This window comes from Mustela erminea, chromosome 6 (genome assembly GCF_009829155.1).
Source record: "Mustela erminea isolate mMusErm1 chromosome 6, mMusErm1.Pri, whole genome shotgun sequence".
In the NCBI taxonomy this organism is placed as follows: Eukaryota; Metazoa; Chordata; class Mammalia; order Carnivora; family Mustelidae; genus Mustela; species Mustela erminea.
In genome coordinates, this window is record NC_045619.1 from 118771782 (window position 1) to 118791478 (window position 19697).

Consider the following 19697-nt stretch of genomic DNA (forward strand, 5'->3'; position numbering starts at 1 on the left):
AGGTCCAGTGCCCTCTCTTCCACTCTCCCACTGGGCCCCAGAGCCCCACCTTTGGTCCCTCATCCAGAGCTTCCTAACCGATGCCTTTCTTCTACCATTTGTAAAACTGGCTCAGCACTTCAGGTACAGATGGACCACAGCACAAGACACGTGAAGTGGGCACTCATCCCAAACTTTAGGCAGACTCTAACTGCGTCCAGTGAAGGTGAACAGTTTTATTCCACTGGGTGAGTGAAAACAATCATATACAATGTCACATCCAGACACCAAAGTGGGAGGGGGCATGCAAAGGAACAACACTAACACCTACACACCAGGCATGGTGTCCAGGGCTTTACCTGCATTACCTGCTTAATATTCACATCGCAGAGATGAGAAAACTGGAGCTCACAGAGGTAAAAGAACTTTCTACCCACCACGAGGGCGACCTAAAATAAGTGCACGTTCTTTCAAGTGTGCCAGCATTGGAATAAGTGACAGCCAATGCTTTAAAAAGCCTTGCGGGGAATGGTAATGTAGAGAGCATCCTTCCACAACCATGGAAAAAACTCACACACTTGTTCTTAGAAAACTATGTGCTCATATAATTGTTTACAAAAATACATTCTTATGTATTTATTTATTTGGAAAGAAATCACATATGCATTCTTTGTAGGAAGCTGCTTGCACTAAAAGTCAAAGTGTGAACAGAAGACAGCAAAGATAGTTCTCACACATTCATATGAACCCCTAGGCTTTTCGTTGGTGTTATAAGTCAACTACTTTTAAGGTTTTAAAGACTTTATATTAGTATGAACAAGAACCAAGAATGTACACATGCAAAAAAAAAAAAAAAAGGCAGTTTTTAGGATGACAGAATGATGTGCATTGCTTTTTCTCTAACATTATTCTTTTACTGCAGTGAAATTGTCACCATCATCCCTGTAACTCAGAAGTTTTGATTTTGGGGTTTGTTTATATGTTGCTGTGGCAGCCACCACTAGGACACAGAGAAGGCAGGGTGAGGGCAAAGGAACCCGTACTGAATTAGGGATGGAGGGAAGAAAACTCTAGTCCTACACATGCAGCAAGGAGCTGGGAGACGCTGGTCTAGTCAGCACTCCCGAGCATCGGCTTCCCTGTGAGAGCTCCACACTGGAGGCCTCACCCCCACCCCGCCATCACTCGTGTGACAGCACAGGCTCGTGACTGCAGCGACACTCTCCTGAGAAACAGCGGGTGTGTATTTAAAGGAGATTATCAAGTGACTCATCCGTGAGTAAAAACTCGTTTATTTCCATTTAAAGAGTCATGTTCATTGACATGAGGTTTGTAGAGGGAACATCTAACGTTTTACACTTACTCTAAAGAGGCTATAAATAGGAGTGTATGAAGCTCATCAGCTATGTGCTGGGGCTCGTGGAGATGCACATGGATGCAGCATGTTCCAGACTCTCTTTATGAGCTGTTTTGTTTCTACCGCAAATGGAAAAAGGGAAAAAAAAAAAAAATCAAAAACCAGTCTTGGTAGATCCAATCACTACAGATTTCAGCTATACAAATCAAACAGGAAGCTCATGAAAAATGCAATTTAGAAGCATTTAAATCAAACAAAACTAAACCAAAAAAAAAGACCTAGTTTGGGCATCTTTAGGGACAGCTGCAAAGCTGACTATGTTTTGTTTTACCACAAATTGTTTAAAGTCCCCAACAGAGCAGAATACAAGAGACCTCCAAGTGGACACTTCCGGGACATTCCCAGGTCTCCACATTTCCCCTCCCTGTGTACTCCCTTGACTCAGACTGGCCTAATAAATGCCTCTGTGGCACCCAAACCACACTCTGGGGACAGCATGGACAGAGAAAAAGGGAAGTCTTCCAGTCCTAAGAAGAAAGAGGCTAACGCTCAGAAAACCAATATCTCCCACTTCCAGAGGGCTGACGACTCACCCACACTGCCCTCCGCCCGCCTCCCCTTGCCCCCCAGCTCCCACAAGACTGGCCCTTGATGACATCTGTGCTATAGGACTCCCAGGGTGTGACTGAAGGAAAAGAGAAATAGACAGGAGGAGCAGACAAGGACGAGGAGCGCATCCCAGAAACTTCTGCTTCCCAGACCCCACCACCAGACAGTGCCTCGGGCATGTTTCCCAGTAATTAAAGGATGAGGGGCAATTTGTTTTAAGTAGTGATCAAAGGAATTATGTCTTTCAAGCTTTGGCTGGGCACAAGGTATTTAGCAAAAGAAAAAGACCATCTGTTCAAACTTACCTAGATGTCTCTCTTTTAAGAGTCCTGAACCAGCTATCATCTAAGAGCTCAACATGCTAAGAAGCCAAGTAGAATTACTTGTTAAATAAGCACATTAATTATTTAAATACTTCTTACGGTGAGTGTTTCATTTTCCATTTCCAAATTTATTGTAATTTACAATAAATAAATGTACAATAAATTTACAATAAATAAAAAACAGATTTTTAATACAGATTTTTAGAGTATATGGAAGGTCCTAGAATGGCCATGTTTATGGGCCATAAGGAACCAGGGCATCCCTTTAGTAAAGAATAACAAAGTTTAGGGACGCCTGGGTGGCTCAGTGGGTTGGGCCGCTGCCTTCGGCTCAGGTCATGATTCCAGGGTCCTGGGATCGAGTCCCACATCGGGCTCTCTGCTCAGCAGGGGGCCTGCTTCCCTTCCTCTCTCTCTGCCTGCCTCTCTGCCTACTTGTGATTTCTCTCTGTCAAATGAATAAATAAAATCTTTAAAAAAAAAAAAAAAAAGAATAACAAAGTTTAAAAAATAATAAAATGGAAGGAAGGAGGAAAAGAAAGAAGGGGTGAAGAGAAAGGCAGCGCTCCAAGGTGGACAAGCACATGTTCTCTGTAGCAAACGTGAATTCTGTATGACCTTGGATTAGTTATTGGAGGTCTCTATAAACCAGTGTCCTCTTTGGTAAAATACAGTCATGTGATCATATGAAGATCAAAAAAATAACACACATAAAGCATTTACACGTGCACAAGAAAAACAGTAAGTATTTGTGACCCACATTCTGGACCAAGTTCAGTTCCAACTCCACCAGTGATTAGCATGTGGTCTGAGCCCAGCTAGCTGCCAGGTCTGAGTGTCCGATTATTCACTAAAAAATAAGGATTCTGGGTTAACTGACCTCTGGATCTCTGTGGCTTCTCTAAGCTCAGACCCTCTCTGACAACATGATACGGTTTACAATTTCAAACACCTTAAGGCTTCTAGTACTCACCTTTCTTCTAGGATTTATTGGTCAGAGCCATGATTTGATACCAAGTGTGTGCTCACAAACACAACTGCTCATCGTAAAACTGTGCTTAAGGGAATCTAGAACCTGCTTTGTGATGACCCCTCTCACAAGTGGTTTCCAGGGACACACGGTGGCAAAAGAAAGGCCTGCCTGTGAGAAGAGGAATCCATATATTTCCATTGCAGTGGCTTTCAAAGGTTGAGGCTGTCCCTAAATCAGGATGCTGGTGTAGTATGTCCTCATGCGGTCTGGCAGGGAAGGAGCATATGGAAATTAAATTCATTTACTATAACCACCCTTCTTTATAAAAGGAGCTCTCAACTACTTCCTGCTGGAAACACTATAAGAATCTATCCTTTCTGAGCTACACAATCAAGTCAAAAAGCTGCTACTAAAGGTCCCTTGCTCCTAGATCCTGGCAGAACAGAAACTATTTCAGATTGATCATTCTCCTCCCATTGTTTTAAACTCATCAGTGACACCTTTTCTAAGGAAAGACGGAGCTTTAATGTCCTTACTTACGTGTCAGATTTTAAATGATTATTGACAAAGATCATCTGTCATGGTGTGCCCCATCACACCGGACTCCAGCTCATAAACCCACGTCATAATCTCCTAATTTAGGTGGTGGCCAGGCACCCAAGTTATGTAAACAACAGGAGAGAATTTAATGCTGCTGCTAAGCCAGACTTACAGTAAAATTAATCCAGTGCAGTATCAGTCATAAAAGATTGTGCAAATGGTAATTAGCTCTAATGATAGGAAGCATTTGCAACACCTGGAGAAAGCCAGACCAATCCTGACTTCTCTACTAACACTCTAGATGTCCCTAAGCTACATCAGCATCGCTGGTTTTCCCCAACCCCTGGCCAGTTTAAACTTCACCTCACTCTCACTAACCATGCTCATGAAGAAAGAAGAATCACCAATCTCTCATGAGGCCTTCAGTCTGGGTAATAGTGCTCAGGGGACGCCAACAGACATTAGGGGAAGGAGGGTGAGGAAATTCACAATAAAAGGCTCAAACCTCGCACCGTGAACTTGGAGGAGAGTTGCCTCTATATTACCACAAGGGAGACACCCAGACCTTTGCCTCAGATGATGCAAGGTGAAGTACACACCACCACCAACAGAATGATCTCACCCAAACAGCTGGATGTGAAGCTAATCAAGCTTTAGGGCTAACTTCCAGTGTACAGACGTTCAGAGACTAGTGGAACAGGTTTAAACTATCTGCCAAGACCAGAAGGTGGGCCACTCTCCAAGACAACGGACCTGATTCTTCCACAAATTAACAGCTCTAGGAAAAGGATGGGGAAGAAGAGCTAATCCAGAGTTAAAAGGGTTCAGGAAGCGTAACAATCAGATGGTAAGTATGGGCTCTGTTCCGATGCCAGTCTGAAGAAACCGCATGGGAGTGACGTCATCGGTGGGGGTGGGGAGATGGGAGTTCTACAGATCCCTGCCCTCTGCCAGACCTCGCTGGCCCATGTTCTGGAACCTCGCCTTCAGCCACCCCACAACGAAAGGGCAGGGCCCATCAGTAGAAACTGGGGTCCGGATGGCTGGGCCCCACCCAGCCCCACCCAGAAAGGAGAAACTCTCAAGTAAGAAGACTCAGAAGATTCACAGCTGGTATAAGAAAGAAACAGATAGCTCCTGGGGAGACCTAGAGAGGAAATCTACAGGTTCCTCTGTTAACAATTTTTGCCAACAGGTTTCCAGCAGCCCCCAGCTTCATCTGAAACCCATTCATGCAAAAAGCATAAAAATCGCTGCTCCGAGCAGGAAAATCAGCATCCGAAGCAAGCAAGTTACGTGTGCAACAGGGGAAAAGAGTCGAGCAACACCCAAGTGGCAACTTTGCTTTTGCCTTCTCGAGCGACGCTCCACCTCCTGCCTTTATTCCCTGGAGAATTTGGTTGTGTTTCCTTTTGTTTCCTGTCTTTCTTTTTTTTAAATATATCTAATGGAGGTAATAACGTACACAATGTAAAGGGCACACAACTCACACGTACAGCGTCCATCACTTTTCACTCCCTGCCATTTTAATTTGATTTGATTTGTCTTTCCAATCTGACAGCCCCACTCCTCAAGGCGAGTAGGGCCAGTCAGAAGCACACCTGGAATGGAAAAAGGAACAGGTTGGGGCATGTTTGCAATGTCCACGCTCCACACGCTGGTGGCCTCTGCAGCTGAAACATGCTGTCCAACCCACGTGCAAACAGTTAATGTGAATAGAGGGTGATGGCGATTGAAGATACGGCTCTTGTACTGCACCTTGTTTGCCTCTCACTCCGTCCCCAAATTGGACTTTGCCACAGCTTCTAGCTCAAGTCATGGGACTTTTCACTTGCTGCTCCACAAACTGTCGCAATGGCTGTGGAATAGTGTTTGCCCCCTTTCACCAGTTTCGAAGACCTGCCATTTCACTGGTTAATCTTTTAAAATACGGCAGACTCCCCTGCGGTTCTAACCATATAGAGACTTTTTAAAGATCTGAAGGAGACCTTTTAAGATCATAACACAAACTTGTTAATTTTTTCACTCTTCAAACCAGGTATTCTAAAATAAAGAGTGGCTTTTTTTGTTTGGTATCTTGAAGTAGTAAACTGGGACCATAATTAAAAGTCCCTAAAAAATGAAAGATGTACCACACTTACAGAGTTACTTTAATGATGCCATAATTCCGTTTCAGAAAGACAGGAAGTTGCAACACCAGTAAAGTGTCTCATGAGAAACCAAGGGCAGAATCTTGGTGTTCTGTTAGTCCTGATTCCAAAGAGGCTATCACTCATGATGGCTGAAATTACACAACCAGCTCTTACCAAGCTACCTGATAATCTTTAAAAAAAAAAAAAAAAAAAGGTAAACAGACACAAAGGAGGTGTTTAAAATGTTTTGAAAATTTTCAGAACATCGGGAGACACAAAGAATTCCTCTTCAATAGGGAATATGAAATTTTCCAATACGGATTTTATGTGAATAGGAATAAAGTACTGTTTGAATACAGAATTGTTACAAAGAGGGGAAAAAATGTATTACTGTATAATTATATAAACATCTTGAAAAATGCATCATGCCTAATTAAATTCCATCCATTAATAAGGCAGTAGGCCTGGGGCTAGTTTGTACAAAAATGGCATTTCTGGTAAACACAACATTTAAAACACTACTCAAATACACAAGCTTGGTCTCATGACATAATTACGTGTTTTTAATTTGGCGCTATCCTTATATGATGCCAAAAAGAAAGCTACAAATGAACCATTTTAAGACACTATAATTTCCATACAGTAATGCCAAAAATAGAAATGTAGTACAAATATTTTCCTTAAAACTGTAATTTTGGATTTACCTGGCAATTGCATTACTCTCACCAGGATCCCAAACCCCTTCTGAAGTTAGGAAGTCAAACGCGTTATCAACACAGGGAACACAGACACGGTTCTGAGAGAGAAGGGCGAGTGTGATCCTGGCTTTCCTCATAACCTTGGGCAAGCTTTTTAATCTCTCTGTGCTTTAGTGTCTCATTTGTCAAACACTAATAATGCTACCTGCCTCAAAGAATCACTCGGAAGATGAAAGAAGACCACGAACACCACCACGTCTGGCGTCATAGTAAATGCTCAGTAAATGCCAGCTAATACTATGGACCCACCTCGGTGGAAACCATTGTCATCAGGACAGAGCACCTCTCTCTGACAAAAGGAAAAACACATTCCTCAAAAGCAGACGCATGGCATGAGAGGAGGTGCGCTGCAACACGTTCTGTGAAAACAAACAAAGCCAGACACCAGAGGCCACATCTTGTAGGATTCTCAGTGGATGAAATTTCTAGAAAAAGCTGCTTCTTCTAGAAACAGAAGAAAGGTAAGTAGTTGCCCAAGACTGGGGATGGGAACAGGAATCGGCCGCAAAATCCCCAACAGGACTGGGGTGATGGTCGTTCAACTGCATGAACCTACTGAAGACTACAGAGCCGCACGCTAAACGGGAGAGTTGTAGGGATATAAATTATACCTCAATAAAGCCACCTTGACATAAACGAGAGATGTGTTTCCAAAGTGTTTGCACAGGCATTTTCATACCACTCCATGATTATAGCGAATTCGGATATTTTATAGAGTACAGCAGAAATGGTAGAGGATGCGAGCAGGTCAAGGATCACACCCGGATCCCAATCCTGACCCAGCTTCCTTCATTTCAAGGCAAACTCTTCACTCCTCTCAGCGTCAGTTGCCCTATCTGTGAAAGGGGAATCGTAACACTATTACTTTCAGAGGCTACTGTGAGAGTTATGTCATCCCCCCTTGGACCCTCTGGGTTCCCCACATCAATAAATGGCGCCACCCCCTTCATGCAGTTGCTGGGGCCAAAAGTGTGGATGTCATCCATGGCTCCTCTACCTCTGGAATATTGGCTCCAATCCATTAGCGAGTCCTGATGGCTCCACCTTCAGACCGTATCAGGCACCCAACCACTTCTCACCAGTCCCATCCTAGTTCTTACAACATCCCTGGGGAATCACAAAAGCCTCCCCCTCTGGAGTCTCTGGACTTCCATTCTGGCCCCTCCGGAATTACCACTGCGCTGCAGGCCAAAGGGGTATGTAGAAAACACAAGGCCAGAGCCTTGTTCAGAGCCTGTTCGGAGCCCTCCCATGACTGTCTGGACCATGGCCTGCGGGCCCCACATGAGCCGGTGCTCACCCAGACCTCACCTCATATCCTGCCCCACCCCTACAACCAGCTCCATCCACCTGGGGCCCTCTTGCCGTTCCCCAAGAGCAGAGTCCTCTTGCTTCTAGGCTATTATTTGCACCTGCCCCTGTACAGACGGATGGGGGTGAGGCTCATCCCTTTCTTCCTTGAGATCTCAAATTCTCCCCCCAAGATGGGCCTCGCCTTTGAAAAACACCACTTTGACCCCCCACCACACTCCAGCCCTTTCACCTGACTGGTTCCTTTATAGCTCTGACACTCCCTGGAATCACATACTGTCTGTCTTGCCACCAGAATGAAAACTCCACGCAGGCAGGGATTTCATCTGTCCTGCCCACTGTCCCTGCCACGTCCCCCAGGGTCTGGCCCAGAGCCTCGCGCACAGGAAAATTCCTTAAATACCTGCTGAATGAAGGAATCTCATAAATCACTTAGCATAATGCCTGCCACGTAAGAAGTCCTCGAGAACTGTACGTTGGTAATAATAAAAATAATATTATTACACTTACTGTTATTATATTTCACAGATAAGAATATGGAAGCCCTCCTAGGTCAACAGGCTAACCCAGGGGGAACTCTAAGTGTGACCCTTTAGTACTTCAAGAAGCCTCCTTGCCACGACCACATAGTAACATGTTCTCACTCCAGCAGGAGCCTAAAGGATCGTGCAGCTGATTTTCTCTGTCTGTTCTCTGCTTCCTCTGCCCTCAAAGATCCACCCCTGTCCTAAAAGTGTGGCCCGGGTGCCACAGAACCACAGGGAAATCCCTTGGATGACAACTTCTAGTAAGGAGGCACTCCATCAGCTATGAAGTGTGCAAGCTTCACTTCACCCTCATGACAGCTCTAAGAGGCTGATTACGCCAGTTTACAGATGAGGAAGGAGAAAAACAGACATAAATAACCTGCTCAAAAATCATACTTATTAATGCGGAGCTTGCATTGAAGATTCTGAAAATCTTAAAAATCTAGATCTCTCTCCCACACACACTCCACTACTCTGTGCATCCATTAAAAACAGCAAGAAAAATAAGAACCCTGACCACAGCTTTAGCTTTTAAATGACACTAAGTTATTAGGGAAAAGGATGTTATGAAGAAAGTCTTTCTACAAACACATATCCACAATGACATTCTTAACTTCCTCTGGGACATGGAAATTTGAATTCATCCACATTAGACACTCAGAGACAACTTCTGACTATTCATACTGCAGGAGTTTATAAGGTGACTGTAGAGTTTCATAAACTCATTAGCATGCAACAGGCCCAGATGCCTGAAAAACCCAGATACAATGTGAGTTTCAACCTTAACTCTCATGGAGTGTGCTGAGTTTTAAGTGTTAGTAATGACACAGAAAAGTTTACCTCAGAGTCACAGCCCTCTCTCCTATACACTTTATTATGACAAACCTTGTGTCCAAGAATATAACAGAACGTGTCACTTCTACTATCAAAACCAGGTTATCTTTACAACACTCCTGAGATATGATGGCGTCCTAAGGAGCCAGGGGAAAAGAGGGACTCCCCCCCCACCCTTCCCTACATGTCTCTTATCAGCACCTTGGCACCACTGCCATTGAGTTACTAGAAACTGGAGCTATAAGACTGTGGGCAATGGTACAACAGCCTAATGCCCATGTCTCAGGAAACGTGTGTTTGGGGCTTTGCGACCTTGCATTTGCCCTTGCCGTGCTGGAAGGTACATCTTACTAAGTTCACCTCCCACATGAGAAAACCGTAGCTCCCAGGGGTTCTGCGACTTGCTGCAGGTCACAGAGCTGGGGCCTGGATTCTGATTCACAGGGACCTGGCTTTCCCTGAACCACATTAAGAAATGCATCCCAGTTTCCGAGCAGAAACACACTTGCATTGATGTGCCTGAGTGGCTCAGTGGGTTAAGCCTCTGCCTTTGGCTCAGGTCATGATCTCAGGGTCCTGGGATCAATCCCCGCATCGGGCTCTATGCTCAGCGGGGAGCCTGCTTCTCCCGTCCCCTCCCCTACCCCCACCTACTTGTGATCTGTCAAATAAATAAATAAAATCTTAAAGGGAAAAAAAAGAAAAGAAAGAAACGCATCCCATTCCCCAATCACACCCTCTAGTCCAGGACTGGTACTGAGCAGGGCAGTACCCCATAGACACGCCAGGACAACACAAGTCAGCGTGGACAACAAGGATGATCAAGAACCCTCCAAACTACATCTACCTACAATCAGTCAGGAAGCAGATGGCTGGACCCTAACCCACATTTTCTCAATCCTGTTTTTGGAGGAGACTTCACAACACAGACTGAACCCAGAAGGTTGCGTAGGTTGGGTATTGCCCCCCCGCCCCCATTTAAAACTTCTGGGTCTAATGACTGAATTTATGATTCAGCAGCATAAGCTGGAAAAGCACTGTGGACACCCCAGAGACCCTTGATGTTTCATGGCCTCTAAAGGGCGGGAGAGTTCTTTTTTTTTTTTTAATGGGCGTTTTCTTCACACGGCAGAACCCCGAGACTTCGCTGTGTGTGGGGAACATGGCTGTCACCAAACCATGACTCCCTCCCACTTCCCCATGCACACAGCACCACAGAGCACAGACTGTGGCTACTGCTTTTTAAGGCTTGGAGCCCATGGCTTCCCCTCCAGTGAAATCTTCGGCAGAAGGACTAAAGCATCCACCTTGTGTTAAAGCAACATTCCTCCCTTTTTTCTGAACCTCTTCCCTCTATTTTCCTTCCTACAGTTCACCAGAGTTTGAAAAACATCAAGTAAGTCTTTCTACAAGTTCCCCACAAAAACTGTCTTATATTCTCATTTGTAACAGAACTTCCGGTGGGCACAGTTGAGGTCAGTTACCCGTCCCCACCACGTGACACCAGCCCTCAGCTCCTGGGAAGCCTTCAGGACAGCTCAGGACCCCATGTCCCCACCACAACTAACTTCCAAGGGCCCCTACCCTTGAGGTTTAACAATACCATAGTTTCCCTGTGTCTCTCAGACTCCACGCTATAGAAAGTGTCCCAACCCCTCAGCCATACTCTAGACAAAAATGAACAGTCCTGGGGCACCTGAGTGGCTCAGTGGGTTGGGCCTCTGCCTTTGTCTCAGGTCATGGTCTCAGGGTCCTGGAGCCCCACATCGGGCTCTCTGCTCGGCGGGGGGCCTGCTCCCCCCTCCCCCGACCCCACCGCCTGCCTCTCTGCCTACTTGTGATCTCTGTCAAATAAATGGATAAAATCTTAAAAAATAAAATAAAATAAACAGTCCTCTCCCTGTGTTCAGCCACACCCCTACCACCAGGCTCTCAAACTGATCAGCCCTGAGCAAGTAGGCACATTTCCCTCCCAAGCCTCTTCACAGCCTTTAATTTCAGTCAGAAACCCAACCCCTCAGCTTTAGCTGTGATTTCCGTCATTCTTTCAGAGATACCTTAATTCATAGCTCTTATCGGGACTGTCCTTAAACAACTTTTTAAAAAATGTTTTTCAAAGATTTTATTTATTTATTTTAGAGAAAGAGAGAGAGAGAGAGAAGGCACAGGCAGGTTGTGGTGGGGGGGGTGCAGAGGGAGAGGGAGAAGCAGACTCCCCAGGGAATCTGAGGCGAGGCTCAATTCCAGGACCCTGAGATCATGACCTGAGCCAAAAGCAGATGATTGAGCCACTGAGCCACCCAGGTGCCCCACTCATTTAAAAACTTTGTGTAATTTTGAGAAGTTCTTTTTTTTTTTTTTAAAGATTTTATTTATTTGTCAGAGAGAGAGAGAGATAGAGTGAGAGCGAGCACAGGCAGACAGAGTGGCAGGCAGAGTCACAGTGAGAAGCAGGCTCCCTGCGGAGCAAGGAGCCTGATGTGGGACTCGAACCCAGGACGCTGGGATCATGACCGGAGCCGAAGACAGCTGCTTTACCAACTGAGCCACCCAGGCGACCCGAGAAGTTCTTTAAATATCATTCTTGCCTGCCCTGCCCTAAGGACAGGGTCCCACCCCATCAGTCTTGTCAACTGCAATCCACCCCACGTTAGGCCACTGCTGGCATGGAAGGGGCTCTAAGTGAATGTCTGTTAAATGAAGAAGTGAATGAAAAGCCCAAGTTTCCCCTACCCGTCTTGGAAATAGCCCCTATTTACCATGGCTAAATGGCAACTTCTACCAGCTTACCAAATTATTTATTTTACTGATGCAAAATGAAATCAGTAATACCAGATGGGTAAAAGGGTAAAAGCCTCAGTTCCTTTTCAGCTGAGCTCCCTAAATATTGAGCCTAAGGAAAATGGATCAGGCCCAGCACTTTCTGCACTAGCAACGAAAGGGGGGAGAAAAATGACTTGCTTTCACAAAGGAAAAGCAAAAATAGGCCAAGACAAGGAAATTATACAAGAAAATGAAGCCTCCTCAGGTCAACCCAGCACTACGTGGCCTGGGCTGTGCACAGACTTCTGGTTGACATGGTTGACACCCGTGCTGTCCCCACACATATGCCCGAAGTAAGTTGCAAAATGGGCCAACATCCACAGCTACTTTCTTGAGACTTAAAGAGTAACATATCTGTCGAAGTCCCCAACATTATCTGGGGGCTTCTACCAATGCCTGAAATCTAGGTCTTACTGAATCAATTTTCCTGACCCATTTTAAAACACATTCTGCACACAGAATCCTGCAGAGAAGAAGGTACAGACAAGTGTTATCATGAATAACACTAAAGCCACATTACTAATATACTAGGGTCCTTTTTTCCAGAGAAAAATGTCTTCTACCCCTCAACCACTCCCAAAGAAAATCAGTATAAACCTTTTCCCCCTATCTTCTGACATTTTAAACAATTAAGAAAACACTTGATCTTAGCCAAAAGGCCGAGAAGCGATAAAAACAATTAAGAAAACAAAGAGGGCGCCTGGGTGGCTCAGTGGGTTAAACCTCTGCCTTCGGCTCAGGTCATGATCTTAGGGTCCTGGGATCAAGCCCCACGTCGGGCTCTCTGCCCCTCTCTCTATACCTGCCTCTCTGCCTACTTGTGACCTCTCTCTCTCTCTGTCAAATAAATAAATAAAATCTTAAAAAAGAAAAAGAAAAAGAAAAAAATTGAATTAATAAATGCACCCACCCTACCACAGTTCGGAACAGGATTTCTCATAGCCCTTCTCTAAAACACAAACCAAGTCTCCTTTGAAATACCCCAAGAATGGATCCTGCAGTCCACGGGGACAAGAGGCTGCCTGTCACAAACAGCCGTATTAAGTCCACGACACAGGACCAACCCCAAAGTCTCCTCTCCTCCCCACGAAGCAACATTATAAAAAAAAGGCAAAGCTACTTAACTCTGACCTCTATTCCAGAGGGGCATACATTTTGCTTCCAGTGTTTCCGGTGTCCAAGGCCATAAGAGGGTTGAAGGACAATATCCAAAAATTCTGATATTTCCTATTTGAGTTTCTTTTGACTTATGTGCCAGGGTCCTCTTATTTCTGAAGGAACGCTGATCATTACAGCGGACGAAACTCTTTGCACCACATACTTCACACACAGACTAACAAGTCACCACTGTATCGCAAAAGCTCCCTATAAGCCTGTATGCAGATTAAGGAGCCCCAAATTAGGAACAGGAACAAAGACTGCACCTGATAGTACAAAGCTACAACTTCCTTCTTGTAAATTCTTCTGACTTCCAAAAGTATTGCATCATCCTCATGCTCCATCCACTTCTACACAGTTGTCTCCAACATCTTTTTATTTTGCATGGAGTAATGAAGATGTCCAAAACTTTTACAAGTGGAAATTGGAGAAATGAAACGTCCAAAAACTTTACAAGTGGAAAGTAAGTGTATGCAATAACTAAAGCATTCAGGGCCAAATCTACGGTTGAACAATGTGTTGTTTTTTGGCTTTTTTTACAGAACACACGCACTCCAAACCACTCACTACTCATGGGGAAATCCTTTTTTTCTACTTTCAGAAGTAAACATCTAGCTATAAAACCTCGGTCATTCCTTGTTCTACAAAAAGAGTGTCTTTGCATCACATACGTCTCCTCAGTCGCAGAATTTTGCTTTTTAAATATTTTAAAAGCTGAAGTATTTATTTTTTTTTTAAATAGTCAATCCAAAACTACTCTTGAAATCTAAAGAACACAATCCCTAAAACTTTTCTGTCGCTTCATTCTTCCAAATTATGTGGAAGGTACCTTGTTTTCCCTATTTCTTCCCTTCCCCCTTTTGTAGAAGTAGTTATTTTAAGGCTATAAGGAGATACACTTCAGGCAACTTGTTGGTATTAATCCTATGTGAAAGTGTCACCACTACTGTAGACTATGGTTATTCAATATATTTTAGTCTGATGCGACTGGTAAAGATCAAGAATCAGTAACTCCTTCCTTTATTCACACACACACATTCTCTCTCAAACAATCCCACCATGGCTGCCAAGCCATAAATCAAGCTAAGATGCCTTCATCCTTAGGGTGTGTTTGGGTGGTAGGCGTAAGTGACCTTCTTTTCTGTATTTTTTTCCATTTTATAATAAACATACATCATTCTATACTAAAAGTTTTCAACTTGAAACTACGAACCCTAAGGAATCTCCAGACAGGCACCTCAGGTACTATTTCAACTTAAAGCAACTCCAAAGTAATGGCCAGGCAAACGTAGTCGGAGGCAAAAACCAACATACCTGTTAGCAAGAAACCCTCAAGTTAAAGAATGGAAAGCCTAACAAGCCTCATCTCGTTTTTTGTATTTCTCTTTAATACCATACACATTCTACAAATAAGTTAGCTCTACTATTGTTGACTGAAGTGTTTTTTGATGGTTTTTGGTTTTTGTGTATTTTTGAGGAAGGAAGGGTATGGTATCTTGATGCAGAGATTAAGATTTGCAATTTACCGTCTCAACAGGATTTCTCTCCACATTTCAGAAGGGTCTGTTACCATCCCCTATGCAGCACGTCAAAACTTGGCCATACATAGCTGTGCCATCCCCAAGGGACCCAAAGATGCTTGGAGAGAAATTATGGGAACCCAATTTTTAGAACTTCTCGGGTTGCAGACGCCACCCAACATGCTGGGTTTACTGGAAGAGTGGGTACGTAAAGGAATAAAAAATGGAAAAGTTACTTGCAGACTGTTTGGAAACACTGCGACGGTCACCTTTAAACCAGGGGGACAAGCCCCCCGCGGCCCCTCCTTTGTCTGCCCAGGCACAGGCTCGCTCCGGCCCCGGAGCCAGCTCCGACCACCCCGAGCGCGGCCGCGCAGCGAGGGGCGAACCGGGCGCCTAGGGCTCGGCAGCTGGCCGCGCGCGGCGCTCCCGGTGGGCAGCGCATCCAGCTCCAGAGAGGGTCTCTCCATTTTCAGGGCCGAGGAAGCAACAATAAGCCGAGCGGAGCGGCCTCCTGGGCTCCCCTTCCTCGCGGCGGCACCCGCCTCCCCAGAGCCCCTCGGGCTGGGGGCCACCGCGCCGGGCCCCACCACGCCCCGGCACCCCAGACCCTCCCGGGGCACAGCGCGGGGTGGCCGGGGCTCCCACACGCCCACCGCCCTGCGCGTCTTCCTCTAGCGCACGTAGGGACCCCCGCCCCACCGCCCGCGCCGCGCTGACGGCCGGCCGGGGGGAGGGAAAGCCGGCGGCCCTTTCCGCCCTGGGGTCCCTCGGGCCGGGGGTCGGGGTTGAGCCGGCGGCCGCGCAGTCTCCCCGGCGGCTACCCGCCTACCCCGAGCTCCCAGTCTTTGTGTGCAAAGTAAGTGCGGGAGACGAACCTACCTCGGCGCGCTCACAAAGGCGCGCGGCTCCCTCCCCGGCGCTCGCTCCGGGCGGCCGCGGCGGCGCCCAGCGGCCCGGCTGCTCAGGGCGGCCCCGAGGCGGCGCGGGCGGCGGCTCTGACGGCTGCGGCGGCGGGTCCAGCACAGGGCGGCTCTTTCACACCCCGCGGCCCCGCGCCTCCGAATTAAGCAGCGGGGCAGGGCTGGGGGCGGGGTGCGACTGCGGAAGCCCCGCCCAAGCCCCGCCCCGCCGCGCTGGCTGCGGGCTCTGCGCTCGGGATCGCGGCTGCCCCGAAGGGAGTGCGCCAGGTCAGGCGGGAGCTCGGACAAAGTCTGAGGTTTTGGTTCCGGGAGGTTTTCCTTCTGTTTGAGTTTGGTTGGCTTCAGAAACTTGGAAAGAAGAGAGGGAAGGTTGGAAGAAAAATACAAAGTGTCACCAGATGAGAGAGAGAAATGGGGAATCGAAGGTGCCAGGAGTAGGATCACGAGGGCCACAATTAAAGATCTTTCTCTCCCTCCCTCTCCGCATCTCTCTCTCTCTCTCCCTCACGTACTCGCTGGTGGGCGTCTGGCCTCCAACTCCACTCCATGCTTGTGAGCCTTAGCGAGACTGTCCCCCTTGAAATCCTGCAAATACGTCACAGAAGAAAACTCAAAAGGAATCAGGGAGGAAAAGGAAACAGGTTTGTTGGAATTGTATGAATTTACTGTCAAACCAGGACTTGAAACCCAGTGACCTGGAAATTTACTCATATTCCTTCCCTGTCCCCATTCATCAAAGAGTAACTGGAGATTTAATTTTGTGCGCAAAGAGGGAAGGTTTGTTTCACCTCCTCTTTTCCCCTTCTCTGGTTTTCATTTTTTTACAGCTGTCTTACAGCAAATTGCTTCTTGCCCAACCCTAAGACTCAGATTACCACGTACCTGAATCACGACATCGAACAAAAATGAGAAATATCTAATTCAGAGTAGCAAAGGAGGACAGCAGTTTGGCGGATTTTAGATCAAAAGCTTCTTAATTTTCTTGGCAAGAGATGAATAAGGGTTTATTTGCCGGGAAGTTTTTCTGACTAAAACAGCTTGGGTCATGATCACACACAACAGTCATCAATTATGATTTTTGTTAACAAATGACTTACTCCAAAGGTGGTATAAAGCCACAGCCCATCAAGGGCCTGACCATCTCCAGGTCCCTGAAGCCCACTGAGGGGAGGAATCACTTGCCACAGGATTTAGAGAGAAAGAAGCTCCTTTTCAGCCCAAGAAACTGACCTGTGTGAATTTTATCCATAGTGTTTCCTACACATCTTTCTTCTCTCCCTGTCCCTGCACTGTGTTGTTTCTGTAATTAACTGAGGGTCTGCCAGTCCCCAGACCAGAACCTGGGATCCAGCCTAGATTTTACCTTCACTCCCCACATGGAGCCAATCCAAAGTTCTAGAAATCCTACAGAAGACCGGGATACCCACCTCCCCATTCCCCCAACATTGCCACAGTTGGCCTTTGGTGTCTGTCATCACGTTGTGGTCTCCCAACTGTCCCCAGCTTCTAATCACATACTGTCTTCCTCCAAACTTCTCAGGGAACTCCAAGTACAAATCTGCTCAAGTTAAACACCTTTAGCAAGTGCCCAATTCCTACTACATGATCAAGTCCAAGCTCCTTACTACAGTACACTTTTTGCTATCACCTTGACCTCTTCCCTGTATTCTTCCAATATCCCCAGACACCCAGAACTTCACTCAGCCGGAGTGCTGTATTTGCTGAATGGGCCTGCTCTGTGAATACAAAGCCTGGAGGAAAGAATCTGTCACTTGTTTGTTCTTCTACATGTCTCCCCTGGGCCTAGCATACCTTCACTACACTCTACCCCCACAAGGGTTCCTCTCCTCTCTGAGATCCCTTCCTCTGAGAAGACTTCCCTGACTTGCTCAGACTGGATGGACATTTTCTGCCCCTCTTTTGCCTAGGGTAGCCTGGTAATTATTGCACTGTACTGTAAATATATGTCCTCCTTGAACAGAGTTTACACTTGATATGTTTATCTTTATGTAAAGATATACACTCTCATGCTTAACATAGTATCTTCCAGATAAAAAGTGTTGGGAACTGAATTGCATCCTTCCCCCAAGTTCATATGTCGAACCCCTAAACCTCAATGTGACTGTATTTGGAGATAGGGCCTTTAGGGAAGTAATTAAGGTTAAATGAAGTCATAAAGGTGGGGACACAATTTGGTAAGACTGGTGACCTTAAAGAAGAGGAAGAGACACCAGAGACTTCTCTTTCTCGCTCTCACTCTCTCTCTCTCTAAGACACTCAGAAAAGAGGTCATGTGAGGACATAGCCAAAAAGCAGCCATATGCAAGCCAGGAAGAGGCGTCACCAGAAACCAACCCTACCAGCATCTTAAACTTGGACTTCCAGCCTCCAGAACTGTGAGAATATAAATGTCTGTTGCTTAAGCCACTGTTATGGCACCCTGAGCAAACTAATACAAGAAGTATGCATTAAATTCTAGATTCTAAACTTGAAAAACCACTAACCCACCAGGGAGCCTGAATGTCCCCTTAAAACAACCTGTGACAAACTTCTGTGATGCCAGGACAGTGGGCAGAGTGTCTGAATGTGATAAGTGACCACACAGCATTTCCCCTGCCTTCTGAGAGGAATGGAAATATGTATCTCATCCCATAGCCTGGGGTATGTACACAGTTTCATTGTCATTACCCTGCCCTGGTATCAGGAAACATAATTTAAACATAACCAGTAAGAGGAGATCAAATCTTTTCTTTGAAGTTCTTGAGTCAAAGCCTTCTTAAAAGAAAAGACACCCACACCCATTTACTGAGTCCACTATTTGAGGCTGAGTATTTCACATTCTGGGAATCTTAGGGGGAGTTTTGATTCAGGTAGGATCAAGTATCTCATTTGGTTTGGGGCTCCTGGAATTACTGTGGGTAGAGCCCAGAAGAACTTTAAGGTTATAGACAAGAGTAGTATTTATATTTGTATCCATACCATCTACCAACAGTGCCTGGAATATAGTAGGTGCATGGGAGATGTTTGTAGAATGAACATGCTTAGATTTTCAGGGCACGAGTAGACTTCCCAGGGTTAGGTCCAGTAACAGCAAACTCTCTGCCCGAGTCTGCTGTAGATTCCACATTCTGGATGTGAACAGGACTCCAGGAAAGGTCAGTGGCATAGACACCTCCTGTGCTCTGGTTGGGTTTCTGTTCCTGGGCCCACATGGATTATCCAGTGGCATCAGGGGCCTTTCCTCACTGGCTTTCTCCAAATACAATACAAAGAAAATACTCCTCTGAAAGGTTTTGAGTCACTTAATCTATTGGTGATAGAATCCCTAACCTGACATTCCTGGAAAACATGATTGATAATTTCCTATTCTATCACACTCACCTACAACATCACTGGTACACTCAACTTTAATGTCATTGTTGCTCTGACCTCTTGAGGCCTTTTAAAGATACTCCTAAGGAAAACTGAAGAAAGCAGAGAGGTACATCTGGGGACATAAAGTAGAGCAAAACAAATCAATGTGGATTGAGATATGCTGTTATCTCCTTCGCTGGTCACTTTTCTCTATGCATAATCTTGAAATTGTTACGTTATGCCCTGTTATCCTTCCTGAAGGGCTCCAAAGAGATGAGAAAGGTTTCACGGCACCCTGGAGGTAGGAAATTCATTTTTATGTGTATATTCTCTTGTATCCTAAGTTTTGTGCTGTGTACATGGACATCAGAATAGATCATCCATTCAAAAAGAAATAAAATTTTAGGGGCGCCTGTGTGGCTCAGTCGGTGAAGCATCCGACTCTTTTGTTTCAGCTCAGGTCATGATCTCCCCATCAGGTGACAGAGTCCTCATCAGGCTCCCTGCTCAGTGGGGAGTCTGCTTCTCCCTCTGCCTCTCTCTCTCCCTCTCTCTCTCTGAAATAAACAGATCTTA

At 45.8% G+C, this 19697-nt stretch overlaps 2 protein-coding genes across 5 annotated transcripts in view; both read right to left on the minus strand.

Annotated features, from left to right (window-relative positions):
* The window catches only part of FAM107B (family with sequence similarity 107 member B), a 73473-nt gene extending 57661 nt beyond the window's left edge, over positions 1 to 15812 (minus strand). For 2 of the 4 annotated variants that reach the window (XM_032349467.1, XM_032349464.1), the window contains exon 1: positions 15727 to 15812. The gene's annotated coding sequence lies outside the window, so the exon portion shown is untranslated. Of the gene's footprint in view, positions 1 to 1342; positions 1361 to 15726 lie in introns of those variants that run through there. The other 2 variants (XM_032349468.1, XM_032349469.1) reach the window with 2 other exon arrangements.
* Positions 15723 to 19697, minus strand: part of LOC116593624 — a 152341-nt gene continuing 148366 nt past the window's right edge. The window contains exon 3 of the mRNA XM_032347893.1: positions 15723 to 16115. Coding sequence (XP_032203784.1) covers positions 15723 to 16115 — 393 coding nt within the window. The remainder of the gene's footprint in view (positions 16116 to 19697) is intronic.